Consider the following 18508-nt stretch of genomic DNA (forward strand, 5'->3'; position numbering starts at 1 on the left):
CCAGCCCCCTTACACTTGTTTCCTCGGCTTGGGGTGTCGGCACGTGCATTTGAGCTCGTGGTTTCTCTGAATGCTTCCTTCCAGGACTCAGCTCTGTTTCTGGTCTGCACTTTCATGTGACTGTTTGTTTAAGGCCAGTCCCCATGCTAACTGGAAGCCCCCGAGGGCAGGGACTGAGCCTGCCCCAGCATTTTGGTGTCCACTGTGCTGGCATGCAGTCAGATCATATCTGCAAGTCCCCACACTGTGCTGCGTCCCATGCTGGCCCCCCATTCACCCCTGGGCCTGAGACACCACCATGAGGAACAGGGCACGTGGTGGTGGCCTCCACGCCCCCCTCCTCCATCACAGACCAGGCCCCTCGAGGTGGGGCCTCCCCTGGCTCCCACTGCTGTCTGACGAGGCCGCCCCAGCCGGGCTGCCCCAGCCAAGTTATTTCAGGGTTTGGCCTCCGGTTCAGTTGAGCTATTCTGGGGGGCACAGCCTCATTCATCTCGCCAGCAGCCTGTCTGCATCTCCCATCTCTGGGTTCTGGGAACCGGGAAGGCGGCTCCCAGCTTCCGGAGCAGGTGGCACAGGAAATGACTCACCGCTGAGATCTCAAAGCGAGGTCACACGCAGCGTTCTAGGGCCCACCGTTGCTCAGATGGACAGTCAGGAATTCTGTCCGTCCTGAGCTCATCCCTGAACCAGGCGTCTAGGGCAGACCTTTGTGTCTGGGGCAGGGCTGGCCTTCTGTCTCCCACCAAAGAAGGAAAATGAGGCTGGAGCCAAAGGCCCCAGAGGAAGTGTGTGGAGGAGGGAACCCTAGAGGGCGGGTGCTGTTCTGACCTGGGCTCAAGCTGCCAGCCCACACAGTCAGCTCCTGCTGGCTTCACTTTGGGTTAAAAAAACACCAGCCCAGGAAGCAGAGAAGACAGACACGGATGCCGCCTCATCCCAGCTGGGCCTCGTCCTTGGCTCTGGCCGCTGGTTTCAGAGATGCCGAGGGGCAGAGCCAGCCCATGGAGGTGTCTGGGGGGCTCGTTCCTGGTTCAGACCCAGTCCTGGCACCTGGCCCAGCTCTCACTGTTCAGCTTCTCTCCACCTTGCTCTCTGCCTATCACGAGTCTCCAAACTCTCGCTCTGATCCTGTCCCCTTCCTTTAGTTCTTGCACACGTGTTTGTTGAGTATTTGCTATGGGCTGGGCCCTTGCACAGCCCTCAGAATACCCAGAAGGGGGGCTGAGCCCCTGCCCTGGGGTGCAGGCAGCGGGGACATGGCCAATAAGTGGGAAGTTCACAAATGAGTGTCTTGCCTCCAGGCCTTTACCCTCCCCACTCTTACTCCTGCTGCGCCTCCTTCAACACCCTGCCAAGGCCAGGCTCCCCCATCAGGCAGTGCCACCCCCACGCCCCTCTCCTGCTGCCTTGCTGACCACGCGGGGCAGGCCCGTCCCCACACTGCAGGAGCCACAGCAGGGTCTTAGCTGCTGCTGCTCCTCCCCCTGGAACGTGCTTCCATTCCCAGTGTTCACCGAAGTCACAGGAATCTTCCAGTTAAATTCCACAGGCTTGTATCTCAGAGTTTGGGGCAGACGTGAGAGTGGATACAACCCCGGGGAGTTCAGAAGCCCACACTCTAAACCCCAAGTGAGCAGATGGGGGGATGCAAATGCTTTGCCCAAAATTCTTTGCCTTTTCTTTCAAGGAGTCTGAGGGCCCCACATCAGGGTCTCATGAGATGTCCCCCCAGCCCGTGTGGGAAGACAGCACAAGGGCCCAACACCTGAGAGCCTTTGGGCCTGAGAGCGCAGGCCTGCTCACCTACGGCTGGTACCTGCACGCGGCTCTCAGCCGAGCCTCAGTGTGTCTGTGCCCTCATAGGAAATTAGTGCGGCGCTCAGATGGGGTGACATGAGCTCACAGTGCCGAGCGTGGGGCCGGGGTGGAGGGCTCTGTGGATGCAGTGAATCGGCCCCTTGCCCCCCCTCGTTCACTGTTACCACCTCCTGTCTGCTCCCCACGCCCTCCTCAGCAGACCCCACACCTAGCTCTTCCTCTCCTGCACATGCACCATGGAGACACCCTTTCCAATGCACGCAGGAAGCCCCACGCGTCACGGCTGCAGATGAGGGTGGCTGCCCCCTCTGCATGCGGCCCGAGGGGCATGAGAGGTGGGGCATCCGCCCCATCCCTGTTGGCCCACAGTGGACCACTGGTGCCCGAGGGAAGAGTCCCATGAGTTGGCCTGGAGCTGAGGTACGGGCGTTGTGGTTCTGGGCCCCCCGCTGCTCCGCGTTGCCTGAGGTGAGGGGCAGGTTCAAGCCTGTCAGCCAGCAACCCCCCCCACCCCCCAATACATACTGTCTTGTGATGCCCCAAGTGTTGTAACCGGCTTCTCTCCAGATGGGGTGGGGGGGGCACATGGAGGCAGTTTTGTGAAGGGAAAAAGACCACCTTTTCATAAACGGGAGTTCCCCAAATACATTGTCTTGGCAGGTCCAGGGCCCCCAGCCCCAGCCTCCGCAGTTCAGGTGCAAAGACACCTTTAAGGCGCTCGCTGGATCCCAGCCCATCAGAGCCAGGCTGTCTGTGCACCATGGGCAGACCCCCACTTCTTGGCTGCAGTCTCGAATTTGGGACAGTCAGGCCCCCGATGGGACGAGACAGTGACTTGTGGGGCCATCCCACGATGCCCGCTGAGGCCGCACACCTTTATCAACCTCATCAGCTTTTCCAGGCAGGGCCGTGGTTGTGAGGGAGCCGATTGGGGGAACAGTCCTGTGATGTGGGGGGCAGCCGAGTACAGGCAAACATGCAGGGCGGGCAGTGTGGGTGAGGCCACATTTAAAGGAATCAAAAGGTGCTCAGTCAGGAATCTGGAATGAGCAAGTGGCACGTTGGCTCCTGGGGTGAGTTATGGGGATGTATTTTACAATAATTACTGTTATTACTGCTCCCGGCTGTGAAATTGCAGCAGCTTCTCTGACCCGTGCTGCATTTTGTTTGCTCGTTTCTGTAAACTGCCTTCCAGGGGGCAGGGGAATGTCCTGGCCGCACCACAGGCAGCCAGCACTCCAGCACTGTGAGGTCTGAGGGTGGCAATGCAGCTGGAGTCACCCAGTCTCCTGAGGCCTGGGAGCAGAGGGGAGACCCCGCCCTCTGCACTCCTGCCCCCAGTGCCTGAAGCCCCCCAGGCAGGTTCCCCTCCAAGGACCCCACCCTGGCCTTTTGCAGGGTGGGGTTTGAGGTGGGCATCCCAACAACCCCCTCCCTTCTGCAGGATGGATGCTGCCCTCTGACCAGTGGCTCCCTAGAGGGACAGCCAGGTGACCAAATGCCAAAAGCACCAGGTTCAGTTTAAATTATGGTTTTCCAGTGAGACAGCGAAAGTGCCTGCCACAGTATATGTGTTGCCAAGAGCTATAATCCATTTTTCTAAGTATAAAAATATCTTCCAATTTGTTTTATTCGTGGAACATAGCGTTTCTACTTACAAGGACACTCGGCAGCCTGCTCCACCGGCTCAGGAAGTAGTTCCTTTGAGGCCCCGTCCCTGCCTCATCCTTTTAGGCCTTTGTTATTTTAGGACCCTCCTTTGTGTGTGGGGGGGTCCACCCCACCCCAGGCTCCTGCCCCCACGGAGATGTCTGGGAGGAGGGCCTTAGAGCCTCCAGAGGTGGGAGTGAGCTGGGACAGGCCATGTGGCTCCATGGGTCAGTCAGCTGGTATTCAGCATTTGCCGGGTGTTCTGTTTTTCCCCCATTGGCAAAATACACATGACATGAAACTTACTATGTTAACCATTTCTAAGTGCCCAGTTCAGTGGCATTAAGTATATTCACATAGTTGTGCAGCTGTCACTGTCATCATCTCCAAAACTTTCCATCTTCCCAAATGGACACTCTCCCCTCCCCTCCCCCGCCCTCCTACTCTCTGTCTCTGTGAACGTGACCCCTAGGTCCTCATGTCAGTGGGATCACACAGTGTGTCCTTTGTGACTGGCTGGTTTCATCAGCAGTGTCCTCAGGGTCCATCCACGCTGTAGCAGGCGTCAGTGTCCTTCCTTTTAAGGCTCAGCAGTGTCCCCTGTGTGATGTTCCCCACTGTGTTTGGCCGTCACCTGTTGATGGGCCTCTGGCATCTCCGGTGGCCATGAACATGGGGCGCAGACATCTCCTTCCTGCTTTCAGGATATTCTCTGTTCATTAGTCGCTCAGTTAATTGAGCACCGTGTGGCCGTGACCCAGAACTCACTGTCAAGTTTTGTACAGCATCTTGGCGCTTTCTGGCCCCGCCTTTCCCATAGACTGAGATCAGGGTCCTGATGAAATCCTGCCTTGTGTGGCCTCAGTGTGCAGTGGGGTTCCCGGGGGTGGGCCAGGAGGAGGACACTGAGCTTGATGGATTTGGGGTTCTGCTTGGAAGTCTAGCTGGCTATCTGCTACTCAAGAAGGGGACAGCACCCATGTGGCCTGGGTACCCGACAGGAGCTTTGGGAGGGGTGTCTGCTAGGGATGGCACCTCAGGCAGAAACCAAACAAATCAACCCCCTGGGGTTTGGGCTAAAGGCCTTTGAGGGGTTCACACAGGAGGAGTAGGAGAGAGGGAGCAGGTGGGCACGGCCAGGTGGCACGGCCAGTGGGCACGGCCAGGTGGGCACGGCCAGGTGGCACGGCCAGGTGGCACGGCCAGGTGGGCACAGCCAAGTGGCATGGCCAGTGGGCACGGCCAGGTGGGCACGGCCAGGTGGCACGGCCAGGTGGGCACAGGCAGGTGGCACAGCCAGGTGGGCCACATGCATAGCTCGGTTCTGCATGTGAAGTCCCATGTTGACAGAAACCCAGTGCTGCCTGTTATCCAATTTGTGGGATTTTATTAGCAGGTTCCTGTGCCTTCAGTCCCTCATTGTCTCCACCTCCATCCTAAGTCCAGTCGGACCTTGTCCAGTCTGAGCCTAGGACAGAATCACCTGTTAAAACTCTGGTCACTGGGCCCCATCCTCGGGGTCCGACACCCACAGGTTTTCAGGTGTCGCTGGCCCAGACGGCAGTTGGAGGCCGGCTACCCCAGGCTGCTCTCCACACACTGCCCCCGAGCAGGCCTCACAGACGTAAACCAGTGATGTCGCCCCACTGGATCTGCCATGGCTTCCTATGGCTTCTGGGAGAATATGAAAGTCCGTCCATTCTCCGCAACCCCTGCCCCACCGGCATCTCTCTCTGTCTGGGTCTTGCTGCATCCAGGACTTGGTCCTGTCTCAGGGCCTTTGCACGTCCTGCCCTTCTGCCTGAAACTCTTTTCCCAGACCTTTGCATGGCTATCTGTTTTGTGGCCCTCTGAATCCTCTGCCCCATTCTCCTTGAGGCTCCTGGCGTGTCTATGATGAGAATGCATTGTGTGATGATTTGCCTGCAGCCTGTCTCCCGCTGCTCAGTACATCCCGTGAGTTGTAACCCGCCTGCCTCCCACTGCTGAGCCCGAGCAGTCAGGATGCTGGGGTGCTCAGCACACACTGGGGGTGCTGCAAGAATGGATGAACTAATGGATGAATGAATGAAAGAATGCAGAACGTCTGGGTGAGAGAAACCAGTCACTGCTGGTATCCTAAATGTAGCCGAGCAGGGCCTTCCACCATTTTTCTTTCAAAAGAAGAAGAAAAAACAAAAAAAAATGAAACAAAGCAAGAAGTAGCCCCTTTGCGTGCCAGCTGGGGTGGGGCCCAGCACTGCGCCAGCCCTGGTGACAGAGGCCAGTGTCCCCAGAAGGATGGCCCTTTGTGCTCTGTGGGGCCCGTCCTCGGCTCGCACAATGGTTTCCTCTGACGCCTTGGAGGGAGCTTTGGAGGCCTTGGGCTTCTGGGGAAGAAGGGGTCCCAGCAGCCCCCAGGTCTATGCTCTCTGGGCCCAGGGCCCCTCCATCCCACGCTGCAGCACCAGCTGCCCTGCCCTCTTGTTGGAGATGTATCCTAGGAAAGTTGGGGGTGCAGCCACCACAGGTTGGCTCTGAGACACCTCTGTCCCCTGGGTCCCTGTGGCCATTAGCGGCTGATGGGTGGTCCTGGCCCCACCTGGCAGCCATTCGAGGCAGTGGCTTCCTTGGTCCCCTAAAATGCAAGGGGGACAGGCCAGCCAATCCTCCCCAGACATTATGTCAAGCAAAGCTCCCCCAACCTCAGACTCATGGTCCCTTGAGCCCCTTGTCACGAGGCCTCCATGGGTGCTGGCGGGAGGGCTGTTTGGTACAATCCTTAGAAAACTGTGTTTAGAAAACCTATGTGTACCCAGCGAAGCAGCAAATGCCACCCTTAGGCATTTCCCCATGAGAGATGCGGGCAGATAAGCCCCATGCAGAGTGTTCATGGCAGCATTCTGTGTCACAGCCTAAAACCAGAACAGCCCATCAGGCATGGGCCAGACCATTGTGAGATGGAGTGGACTGGACACAGCAGCCCACAGACGCTCTGAGCAGTGGAGGGTGTGCTGTGTGGTTCCGTTCAATGCACGCGGTACCTTGGGACCTGCCCCTGGCAGGGACACCAGGAGTCCCCAGGACCTGGAAGCCTTCATCTGAGTGGCAGAAAAACTCACCGAGCTGCACAGTCAGGAGTCACGTTAACGTTTGCAAGTTATAGCTCCACAGCCAGGATTTGACACAAACGTAAGAGTTGGAGGGCCAGCTGAGACGGCAGCCGCTGTGCCAGCCAGTGGGGCCTGGTTACTGTGGCTGATGACGAGTCATCACTGCCCCCTCCCCAAGAGCTCTGAACCCCCTTTGAGAAAATGAGGCAGAGGTTCTGGATGTTGTCTGCCATCCCTTCACCCCTAAAATCCCAATGGCTGGCTCTGCAGTGTCCTTCTGTCCACAACAAAGCGAGGATGCAGCCCCTGCCTCGGGGGCAGACAGGACAGTGTCTTCTCACTTCTTCAGGGCCTTGTTGTGTGGACGCTGGCATTTCTTCTCCCGTGTACCCAGCTGTCTGGCTCCCCTCCACGGTCGGGCCAGGTGGGGGTGACCGGTGAGGCTGGGAGCAGGGCTTGGGGCTCTGCGCTCAGCGGGGCTGGAGTGTGGCGGGCTCCCCAGCCGGCGAGGCCTTAAGGGTGGGCCTCGCACAGTCTGCCTCTGCACAGTCGCCTCCACTTCCCTGGAGCTTCCTGGGACCAGTTCTCCCACCTTCTGGTGCAGATGATGGAGTGGTCCCCTGTGTGGTGTTTCCTCAGACAGGCAGCTCTGTGCCACCGTTGTCACCAAGACAACGAGTCATTGATTTCAACAGGAGTGAAATCATGGCTGCGTCCATGGTCATCGCAGCCCGTTCTCTCCCACAGGCACAGTTTGCCAATGGGAGCTATTCTTCAAGCTCATTGACACCCGGCGGGAACAAAGCCAGCTGTGTGGGTCTGTTGTAACTGAATCTTCGTAACTAACAGGCTCCACCATTCTTGCAGGACAGGGACCTGCGTGGTCCATGCACAGCGGCTGCACTGCAGGCCGTCGTCCACGCGGCTGAAAGGGACCTTGTCCAGGCCATCCATCCATTGACTGCGGGCCCAGGGAACTTGAGTGCTGTCCGTTTGGGGACAGGCCCTGAGGGGACACATGCGGCCCGGCGCCTTGGGCATGGAGCAGACGTGCTGGGGGTGGGGGGCTGCTGGGGGAGCGCCCAGTGGCAGGGGAGGGACAGGCAGCTGATGGGGACAGAGGCCAAGGTGCAGACATGCCCCATGGCGTCCTCCAGTCTGACTCGTGGGTGCAGTCAGGGAAACTGAGGTCCCAAGAGGCCAACCTGAAGTCCATAAGGAGCAGGGTGGAAGACCTGCCTGGCCAGTGGCGGACCCCGCTTTTCTGCAGACCAGGCCAGGCGGCATGTCCATCCCCATTGGCCTGACAACAGGTCCTTCTGCCTCTGGACTGAGATATGGACTGTCCCGCCCAGCTGGGCCTGAGCAGGGGAGCCGGGGCCCTAGGCGGCGGCAGTGTTGTCCCCACCCCACAGACCCCTTCTGGTGTCACCCCACACGTCCCCAATGACGTTTCTCATTCTGTTCCCTGAAGGTGTATGTGAACGGAGAGTGGGTGACCAGCATCAGTGAGGGTGGCAGCTTTGGGGAGCTCGCACTCATCTACGGCACCCCCCGGGCGGCCACCGTGAAAGCCAAGACTGACCTCAAGCTCTGGGGCATCGACCGTGACAGCTACCGCCGTATTCTCATGGTGAGTGTGCCCTGGCATGGGGCTTCACTGGCCCGGGACCGATACCACCTGCCTGGTGGGCAGGGCCTTTGCCATGGTGGGAAGTGCTGGAGGGATTCTGGGAGGCTTCCTGAAGGGCAGTCGGCAGCTGGGGAAGCTGCTTTTCCTTCCTTCCCTCTCCTAGCTGTGGGGAGTGCGACACGATGTCTGGAGCTCCAGCTGCCATCCTGGACCATGAGGTTACTTTGAGCATGAATGCCATTCACATGAATCTGGTTGTGACAATTCCTGGGGGACAAATGAAGCCGAGGAGTAGTAAAGGTGTCGAGAGCCGGGGAGGGGCTGTGTGTTACCGAGCAGGCACAGCCCCCCCCCCCCCATGACAAGGTAGCATTTGAGCTCAGGCTCTGCAGCAGGGAGCCAGCAGCCAGCAGCTGTCCAGAAGCGTGTTTGGGCAGCGGGAGCAGCAGAGGTCCTGGGTACAAGCTTGGAGTACTTGTGGATCTCGGGGAGGCCGGCGTGGGTAGGGGCAGGGTCCTGTGCCAGGAAGGCTGCACCCTGTGGGCCAGGAGACCTCGGCAGTCTGAGCAGAGGGTGCCTGAGCCAACTTGGACCCACTTCCTCTGGGCCGCTGGGGGAGGGCAGACCGCAGACTCAAGGATATGGCAGCCACGCTGATGGGGCCACAGGCCTCCAGTCCCTTCTCTCCACCCCTGGGCACGGGCTGCTGGGTGCCGAGTGCCCCGTCCTCTGGGATGTCATGCCCTTTGGCCACCTGCGTTCACCCTGGTCACCGTGGGCCAGCCTATCTGCTGAGCTTGCCACGTGGTCCAGACTCGGCAGCTGGGCGTGTTGCTGAGGGCAGCCCCCTGGGCGAGCTCTGCTGACAGTGTTTGCTCAGTGACAGCTCCTGAGGAGCCTGGGATCCCAGGAGTCCCCACCCACCCGGAGGGAGGTGACTAAGGTGAACGCATTGCCAGGGACCTGTGACCTCTCCCCACTGGTCCTCCCAGGGCCTGGATGTGTCAGCTTGCTGCCATGTACCCTGTGGGGCTTGGTTGTCTCCCCGGAGGCCAGCTGTGCTTCAGGGGGTGGGGAGGCCACCGGAAACTCGGGGAACCATGTGGGACCAGCCCTGTGAGCTCCGTCCCATCTGTGGGCCTGGAGGAGGAGTCCTGCCCCTTGTGGCCCATCCTGGGAGCTTCCCAACGGGAATGAGGGGCTGGGGTCTGCCAGGGCTGCCAGGGTCCCATGGGAGTGATCGGTCCGTCATGATGCAGGGAGAGGTCAGCACAGTTTTGGGACGGTTATGTCATCTGGTTCCACACGAGAAGAGTTCCTAGTCCACGCACTTGGCAAGTGTCACTGAGTGCCCACCGTGGACACCAGGAATGTCCCTGCCCCCCCAGGGGGTGCCTGTGGTAATGATGTTCTCTCTTTTCTTTGTCTTGAACCTGCAGCCCTGTACTGTCCGTCTTTGCATGTGGGCGGGGCCGCCTGAGGTACCTTCCTGGGAGCACCCACACGTCCTGTCTCCTCTGGACACATCCGGCCCGTGTTGCATGAGCCGTTGTTTCTCCCCATCCACGCTGAGCCTTTCTTGGCTGTGGGATTTTTGTGGCTGGAATCTTATATTTATGGAAGTTCCCAAACCACTGCGGCAGCTGGCACTTCCTTGGTGCTAATTCTGGGTCCCTGTGCCCTAAGAATAGCCGACTGTGCTTGGAGGTCACAGGGCCTGGCGGCCCCCGCTTGGCAGGGCATGTCTCGCAGGACATTCCCACTTGTGCATGAGGCTGTGACTCGGGCAGTTGGATGTCACGGATGAGTGAATTGCCACACGTCCACTTAGCATGAAACTGGAACATGCTGTGGGGACGTGGGGATTGGGGAGGGGAGGCCACTGGCATCTCCAGGGACAGGGCCACCCCTGAGATGGTAGCTCAGACTCTGCATGGGACTGTGGGAGTCCCCACCTGCCTGATCCGGAAGGTCCCCCAGAATGTCCCTTCCCTTCCCAGCACTTCTCCCTGTGGCACAAAGGGAAGGACGGAGTCGGCATGGCCCACCCACCTGCCAGTCACAGGACTGGCCCCGCCCCCTTCAGGCCCCAGTGGAGCTTTGCTCAGGGCACCCGCCAATATCCCCTCCTTTCTTTGAAGCTTCAGGACCCTCTGTTCACCTGAATCTTATGTGGGACCCAGGTGTTTGGAATGAATGAGTGGGCTCGTGGTAGAGGCCAGGTGGGGTGTCCAGATCCCCACCTACCTGGCATGGCCTGAGGCCTTTGGGACCTGGGTCCTGAGCCACAGTGCCCAGACCCCACCCGCCTGTGGGCTCCCCATCTGGGAACCACCCCTCGTCTCTTTCACCCCAGCAGCTGCTGTTAATTCTGCTTCGGGGTACATGTCAGGGGCGCCCTGCACCTCCCCTCTTTTGATCTGAGTGAAGATGGAGGGTGGTCGTGGGTGTGCCCAGCTGCCCCTCTGGGGGAGAGACGATGCTGAGCACATTCTCAGACGGTGTGGGCATCGATTCTGGATTGGGAACGTCCTGCTGTAGCCCTGACCCCACCGCTCAGCAGCCCAGTGGGTAGGAGCAGCCTCTCTGAGCCTCCACACTCCTTGTAAGTGGAGACCTGGCGGAGCAGGCAAAGGAGCTGGCCCGTGAGGTGCCATTTCTAGCAGCATTGGGAAGGCCCTTTTCACCTCTTCACAGGCGCAGGGCCCATAGTGAGTGCCTATTGGCAGAGATGTCTAACCCCACGTGACAACGGGCAAGTTGTTCTGAGGCTAATACCCCCTGCCTCTCAATAGGAAGCGGACAAGGAACCTTCCAGACTGAGGTGGACATGGCGTGGGCAGAGCAGGGGTGGGAAGTCAGGAGGGGGGAGGAGCCCAGATCAAAGACTCAGAGAACATGGTGCCAGACCGATCACCTCCTGGTGGAGAAAACAAGGCCCAGAGAGGGTGGGACTGGTTAGCAGTGTGGGTGTTACGGGCAGTCTGGGGTTGGAATTAGTGTGTGCTGACCCACCCTCAGTCCTCCATTGTGCTTGGTAAGGAGTACACCACTACTATCACCATCATCACCATCACCATCGTCACCATCACCATCATCACCATCATCACCATCACCACCATCACCACCACCACCACCACCACCACCACCATCATCACCACCACCACCATCATCACCATCACCATCATCACCACCATCACCATCACCACCATCACCACCATCACCATCACCATCACCACCACCATCACCACCATCACCACCACCACCATCACCACCATCATCACCATCACCATCATCACCACCATCACCATCACCACCATCACCATCACCACCACCACCACCACCACCATCATCACCACCACCACCACCATCACCACCATCACCATCATCACCATCATCACCATCACCATCATCACCACCATCACCATCACCACCATCACCATCATCACCATCACCATCACCACCACCATCACCATCACCACCATCATCACCATCACCATCACCACCACCACCACCATCACCATCACCATCATCACCATCACCATCACCACCATCACCATCATCACCATCACCACCACCACCATCATCACCACCACCATCACCACCATCATCACCACCACCATCACCACCATCACCACCACCACCATCACCACCATCACCATCACCACCATCATCACCATCACCATCACCACCATCATCACCATCACCACCACCACCACCATCACCATCACCATCATCACCACCATCACCATCACCACCATCACCACCACCTCTTCACCTCAATCAGCAACATACAGAACACTTGTTGAGATTCTCTGTCCTTACAGTGGACCAATAAGGCTGTGATGTTCATAGTCTCCATTTCACTGAGGCTCAAAGGTGTAGGTGTCACACCAGAACCCACACTTGTGCAGGTTGGTGAGAGCCCTTCTCTCTCAGGCAGGCAGCCTGCATGTACTCTGTACTGAGGCCCTGGAAGATGTGGGGGGGGCACCCTAAGGCTCATGCCCACTGTGGGTGTCGGGCTCGAGCCATCCCCTCTGGGCCCGGTCTTCCCTCCTGTGACGATTGGCTCAGCCTGTGTCTCTCAATGTTGAAGGAGACTCGGGGGGCAAGTGGGGAGGCTGTGGTACCAGACACGTGCGTCAGCTGCGCCATCCTGGAGCCCAGAACAGACAACCGTGGAAAAACCCTTTGTCCTGGGGACTAACATTCCTTCCCCCACTTCATTGCTATTGCATTTTTGTCATAGTTTTCTGGGGACAGGCAGTTAGTGCCACATGCTTCTTGTCTGGCTTTTTCTCCTTGCGCCCTTTCCCGGTTTTCTCTTGCTTCCTCTGCCTTCTCCCACCCCTCCAGCAGGGGGGGCCAGACCGAGGGGTCTCCTGGCCCCACAAGCTGTGTGTCACCCATCCCAGCAAAGAGGGCTGGGACGCACCCAGCTGCTTGTCTGTCCCTCCCCGCCCCAGAGGCAGCTACCGCCGTCCCCTATTTTCCCATGTGAGAAAGTTGCCTTAAACAGGCCCTTTTTAAGGAGACGCCAGCAGACTTTCTAATCTGTTGAATCTGCTTTCGGGATTTAGAGCCACAGCACCAAGTGTGTGCCTGATAGTGAGTGGCGCTGAGAGGCGGGGGCCTGGAAGAGGGGTCCGGGAGACAGACAGGGACAGGTGGGTGCCCACTTCCCTACTTGGAGGGGCGTAACTTGGATGTGTTCCTCGAAGGCGCTCCCTTCTCTGTTTTCTCCTCCTCGGCTGGCCAGTGCTGTGAGAACTGGCCAAGGAAACAGACCTGAGGGTGAGTGCAGGGCCGAGCGGGGTGCTGGGTAAGTGCCAGAAATAGTCTGCTTGTGACTCTGCGGTCCGTCCGGCGATGCTTCAAGTAGCGTCCCTGAGAGGAAGGTGCAGGGACACCCTCGGGCGCTGGGCCCGTCTGTGCGTCAGGAGCCCTGCTGCCCACGTTCCCTTCTGTCTCCCCGACTCGTCCTCCACAATTGCGCAGTTGCACAAGAGCCTGGCTGTGGGGACAGACCTGTGCAAATGGGTGCAGTGCTCAGCCTTTGTGAGAGGGGCCTGGACGGTGCTGGGAGGAGCCGTCACCACAGTCACAGTGTCCTTTGCAGTGCAGCTTTGAAAGTCACCACTGTCACGCCTTAGCATGCTCTTGGCTAGCTGGTCAGCCCTGTTCCACACAGAACGTGACTGCGAAGAGGTGGGATCATGGGGGCCGTCACAGAGGCTGGCTGCCACACTGAGGGTAGCAAATACTCAAAACAACAGTGGCTTAAACCACATGCTTAATTTCTCACGTTCCAAAACTCAGGAAGGTCCATGTACGGGGTACGTTCTCTGCTCCACGGGACCAGAGAACCAGCTTCTGTCATCTTGTTGCACCTTCCATTCACAAGGGCCCAGGACGGCTGCTGGAGTTCTAGCCGTGACCTCCATGTCCCAGGAAGGAATGAGGGGACCTAGTCCCCTTAAGGTCACTGGAGGGAACATGGTCAGTCCTGCAAGAGCCAGAGGGGCATCTAGGGGTACATGTGTCCTCACAGTGTCCTGCCTGGGGGACGGGTGCTGGGCTTCCAAAATGGTGGCAGCTCCTCAACCCTTGGTCATCCAAGGGGCTCCAAGGATGTAGAGTGCTCGAAAGGTCTCCTTTGGAGAGTTCAGAGTCCCTTGGGGCAGCTGGAACTGTCGGGAGGCTTCAGGTGAAGACCCACCTAGTCTGTCCTCTGTCCCCCTTTCTCCCGAACAGGGCAGCACACTGAGGAAACGCAAGATGTATGAGGAATTCCTCAGCAAGGTCTCCATCCTGGGTAGGTGGCTCCCCGCCCCGCATGGTGTGTCCATCCTGTCTGAGCACCTGCCATTGGCCCAGCCACCTCCACACATGTGGCCGGCACGTTCTGTGTTCTTGGTGGGGTGCAAGCGTGGGCCACATGCAAGATTCACCCACACATGCATGCTCATAGACAGTACATGTATGTGCATGCGTGTACATGTATGCGTGCACACATGCAACTGCTGTGTGTCAGGACCGAGCTGTCTGTGCCCCTTCCCTCGGCCCCAGTCACTTCGCGGCTCAGTGTCTGCCTTCCATGCGTCCCTCCCACCACCGTCAGTGTCATTATCTCCAGCTCTTCGTCTAAGCCTGTCAGTTTTGAGCTGAAAGTCATTTTTTGTTATAGTGAAAGTGGCCAGCTGTGTTGAGCTTCTTTCCCCGGCTGGTTTCAGTTTCTTCCCAAGAATGGTTTCTCGGATGCCGTCCCCACCCTTTCTCATCCTGGGGTCCGATAAACACATGGGCTATGCTTCCGTGGATTTTCAGGAATGTCAGCAAAGTTCTGTCCACGTGTTTAAACAGCTTACAGTTGCGGTCACATGGTGATGAGCGTGTGCGGGGCCCACCTGTCACGCCAGGTAGCGATAGCTCCCTGTCTGCATCCAGCACTCGGCACGAGGCAGGTTGGGCCCAGGGACTGAGCTTTAACTCATTTTAATCGATTTAAATAAATAGATACCTGTGGCAGGAGCTCCTGTTTTGGACAGGGCAGCTCTAGACCCTGGAAAGGACTCATGTGGGAAAGTGAGTAACAGCTGAGTGTCACAGCTACTGGAACCACTGGAAGTGACCATCCAGCAGACATTCCTGCAGTAACATTTGCAGCCTTGAGTGCCCTAGGCTAGACTTCTGGGTAAAGATGGTGAGCAAGTGGAAGGTAAGGGAGTGAGGCAGAAAAAGGGACAGACAGAAATCCCTGGGGTGGGTGCCGGGGGGCGGGGCCAGGGCCTGGGCTGCCGATTGGGCAGCCGTGCGACTCCCAAAGCTGCTCCCAGGGTGGCATGCCCTTGCCTGCAAGCAGTGAGCTTGCATGGACAGTGCAGTTTGTCAGCACCGCAGCAGCTGGGCTCTGCCTGTCCCCATTCCCCACGGAGACATGGGCAGGGCTCACTGCCGCCCTTCAAACTGAAAACCAGAAGGGAGGAGGTCTGCCCCCAAACCCCATGTTAGGCTTGGACAAGCTGGAAAGAAATGTTATGGCCACGGGTGCAAGAACTACCAGCAGAAAAGAACCCAGCCAGGAAGGAGGCATGTCCACGGAAACAGAAAACAAATCCCAGTGTAGAATTTATTAAGAACAGAAAAGTACAGCACCGGAAACGTTGTAACAACTGTGCGTGGTGCCTGGCGTGTGCTGGGCTGATCGGGCCTCACCACGTAAATTACATCAGCGTGGAACCACTGCACTGCACCCCTGAAACTAATATGAAATAATATTGAATGTCAACTGTAACTGAAAAAAATAATTTTTAAAAAACGAGGTAACTATATGTTAAATAAGACATAATCTTCAAAATGTATCATATTTTTAAAAAGCAAGATAAACATTAAAAAAAGAACACAAAGTCAATACAACAGGAGAATAGAGGGCAGAAGATAAAATGACGATTGTGAAATTAGAAGGGACACGGAAGAGCCAAAGCGAAGGTCAAGATTAGGGCAAATAAGGCTTGAATCTTGGCGCTGAGTTAGGGATCGTAGCAGCAGAGCAGACACAGCTCATGTTCCGCGTTCTACACTTTGGGGAGAGTTTCTTATAAGGGTGTAAAGGTCCGTGGACAGGGTGTTCATTTCAGCAGTTTTCACAGTAGTGCCCAAGGGGGAACGACGCAGCCTGCCGCTTCCAGAAGGGAGACGTGCCTTGCATGCTTGTGACAGGTTTTGTTGGGCCACCAAAGTGAGCGCACCATAGCTCCACGCATCCGGTCTCAGGGATGGAAGACCGCACGTGTTGCTGGTCAGCGTGTGCAGAATTTTGGCGACCCGATGTAGTGTTTGTGAAGCTGTCACATTGCAAAGGTGTAAGACCTTTTCACATCAATTTTTTCCAAGTTAAAAAACAACAACAAATGATAGGACTAGACTGCAAATGGAATTAGTGACATGGAGGAAGAGTGCGAAGCACCCACGGGAAGCAGGGGACGTGACACGGAAGTAGCCAGAGGAGAGATGGCAGCGGGTGGCCAGGCCTCCCGTGGAGGACAGTCACAGACCCAGGGAGGACGCAGTTGCGGTGGGACATCCTTCCCGACGAGGGCCGGGCCTGAGAATGGGCCCCTCCTGCTCCCACAGGGCTGCTGAGGCAGAGCGAGTGCCCTGGTCGAGCTTCACAGAGAAACTAGACTTCAGGCCTCCAGGGAGAAGGGTCGTTGGGCAGCCTGAGCCCGGAGAGCAGTGGCCAAGGGCGCTCAGGGAGGACGGCCCGGGCCCCACGCAGCACCGGCCACAGCCAGCCTTCCTGGTTTCCAGTTCAGAGGAGCAGCGCTCGACAGGGAGTCGGCTCAGGAATTTCACAAGAAATCTGGGATAGAGGCTGGACACCTGGTGACAGGCAGCCGCTCCAGCATGTGCCACACGGACCAGCAGAGCTGTGGTGACACAGACACGGCAGGAGGGAGGCGGAGCCAACTGTGCCTCGTGTCCACAGGGTCAACTTTACCCAAAATTCAGTGTCAGTGGCCCATTCTTTACTCCCTTTGACCCCAAAGCGGCATTCTGTACAGTTCAATGTCCATAAAGCCCAGTGACCAAGTCAATGTCTTTTTCACAATCTTTTTTAGAGGAATCTTTCTTAAGACTATCTTGTGGTGAAAAAACATTCACCAAAAATTCAATTTCACTTCGTTTATTTTTTCTTCTATTAAAGTCAAGCAAAATAAAATACGAGGCTTTCTATTGAAAACAGCTTGTCTGGGACCCCCTCCGAATAAGGTATTTCTGCTTATCTTCTCATCGCTGTCTGTTAGGACCTGTGACTGGATGGCATGTACAGGACGTCGGCCATGCTACTTCTGGGCTATTTAGTGCCTTCCAAACTCTTTACACTTTGCTGTATTTCTTGAGTTCTTTGTAATGAGTATGAGCAAGTTTACCAAAGACAATAGAGTAGGTATTAAGACAAAGTAAATGAAAGAACGGAATCACCCCATCTGTCCAAAGCAACCTCGCAAGGGGCCTGCGCCTGAGGACTGCCCAGGTCCACCCTGACCCTGCATGGCCACACCGGGCGCTCGGTCCCTGGGGCGCTCACCCTCGTGTGGACCCTTCCAGAAGCTGGCGCCTCACCTTAGGTGTGTGTGTGGCCATGTGTCAGTGCCTCAGCCCCTTCCTGGGAGCCCACGTCCTTGCTGAAACCCTTCTCTGAAATGATGAGAGAAGGCCACGATTTTCTTATTGTAGTGAAAGCACACAGAACATTTACCTTTAAAATTCAGGGGCATTTAGTCCAGTCATTGCTGTGCCCCCATCACCACTGTCCGGTTCCAGAAGTTTCTCATCAGCCCGCATGGAGACCACATCCCTGTTAGCAGCCACCCCTCCCCCCTAGCACCCACAGTCTACTGCCTGCCTCCGTGGAATTGCCTGTTCTGGACGTGGCACAAAAATGGAATCACACACTGTGGCATTTTGCGTCTGGCTTCTCTCTGGTGGTTCTCCACATATTTGGCAAAACAAATAGTTGGCACATCTTGGATTTGTCCCCAAGATTTTTTAGGGGCCAAGGGGGGGGATATTTTAGCTGCATGAAAAATCCCAAACCCGGGGCCGTTGCAGCCCAGCACGCCATTCCCTTTGAACTGTAGTGGGGCGGGGTGCCCCAGCTCCAGTGCCGCCAGGTACCCATTGGGCACCTTCCCACATGTCTACTCGCTCACTCACCCCCTCCCACTGGCACTTACAACCTCTGGTCGGCCTCCCATCTGCAGACTTTGAGTAACACGATTGCCACCAGTGCCCCTGTCTTCTCCATGGTCGTCGGGAGGAAGGACGAGACTCCAGTCCCTTTGCTGCTCAGTCACCATTAGCTTCACAAAATCCTCCAGAAGTGGCCGGCGCTGGCATGGGTAGGCAGCAGGCTTTCTCGTGGCCGCCTGCCCTTAGCCCCCGGGGAACGTGGACACAGGACCACACCGTGCCCCTGAGATTCCAGCTTCTCACCAACATGCTGGGCTGGGCCGCTGCTGTGGGTGAGTGCCAGGGCAGCTGTGAGCTGTGGGACTGTGCTTGCTCCAGTTCCCATGGAGCTGGTGACCCTCCCCACCTATGCTCCCACACCTAGCCCTGGGGGTCACCTGCATGGCTGTGTCCTACCTGGAGCTGCCATCTGTGAGCTGCTTGGGGACAACTGCCCACATCTGTTCTGCGTGCCTGCCACAGCATGTGTGAGACCCCTCAGAGCTTTTTCCCATAAAGGGCAGCCCTCCGGCATCCAGAATTTTCCAGCACAGAGATTCTGAGTGCACTGAAA

General features: G+C 57.3%; 1 protein-coding gene across 2 annotated transcripts in view; it reads left to right on the forward strand.

Moving 5' to 3' along the window:
- Positions 1-18508, forward strand: part of PRKAR1B (protein kinase cAMP-dependent type I regulatory subunit beta) — an 81856-nt gene that overhangs the window by 46486 nt on the left and 16862 nt on the right. For both annotated transcript variants that reach the window (XM_019747486.2, XM_019747487.2), the window contains exons 7-8: positions 8038-8196; positions 13954-14014. In XM_019747486.2, the coding sequence (XP_019603045.1) occupies positions 8038-8196; positions 13954-14014 (220 nt within the window). The remainder of the gene's footprint in view (positions 1-8037; positions 8197-13953; positions 14015-18508) is intronic.

The sequence above is a fragment of the Rhinolophus sinicus genome, linkage group LG10 (assembly GCF_036562045.2).
Source record: "Rhinolophus sinicus isolate RSC01 linkage group LG10, ASM3656204v1, whole genome shotgun sequence".
Classification (NCBI taxonomy): Eukaryota; Metazoa; Chordata; class Mammalia; order Chiroptera; family Rhinolophidae; genus Rhinolophus; species Rhinolophus sinicus.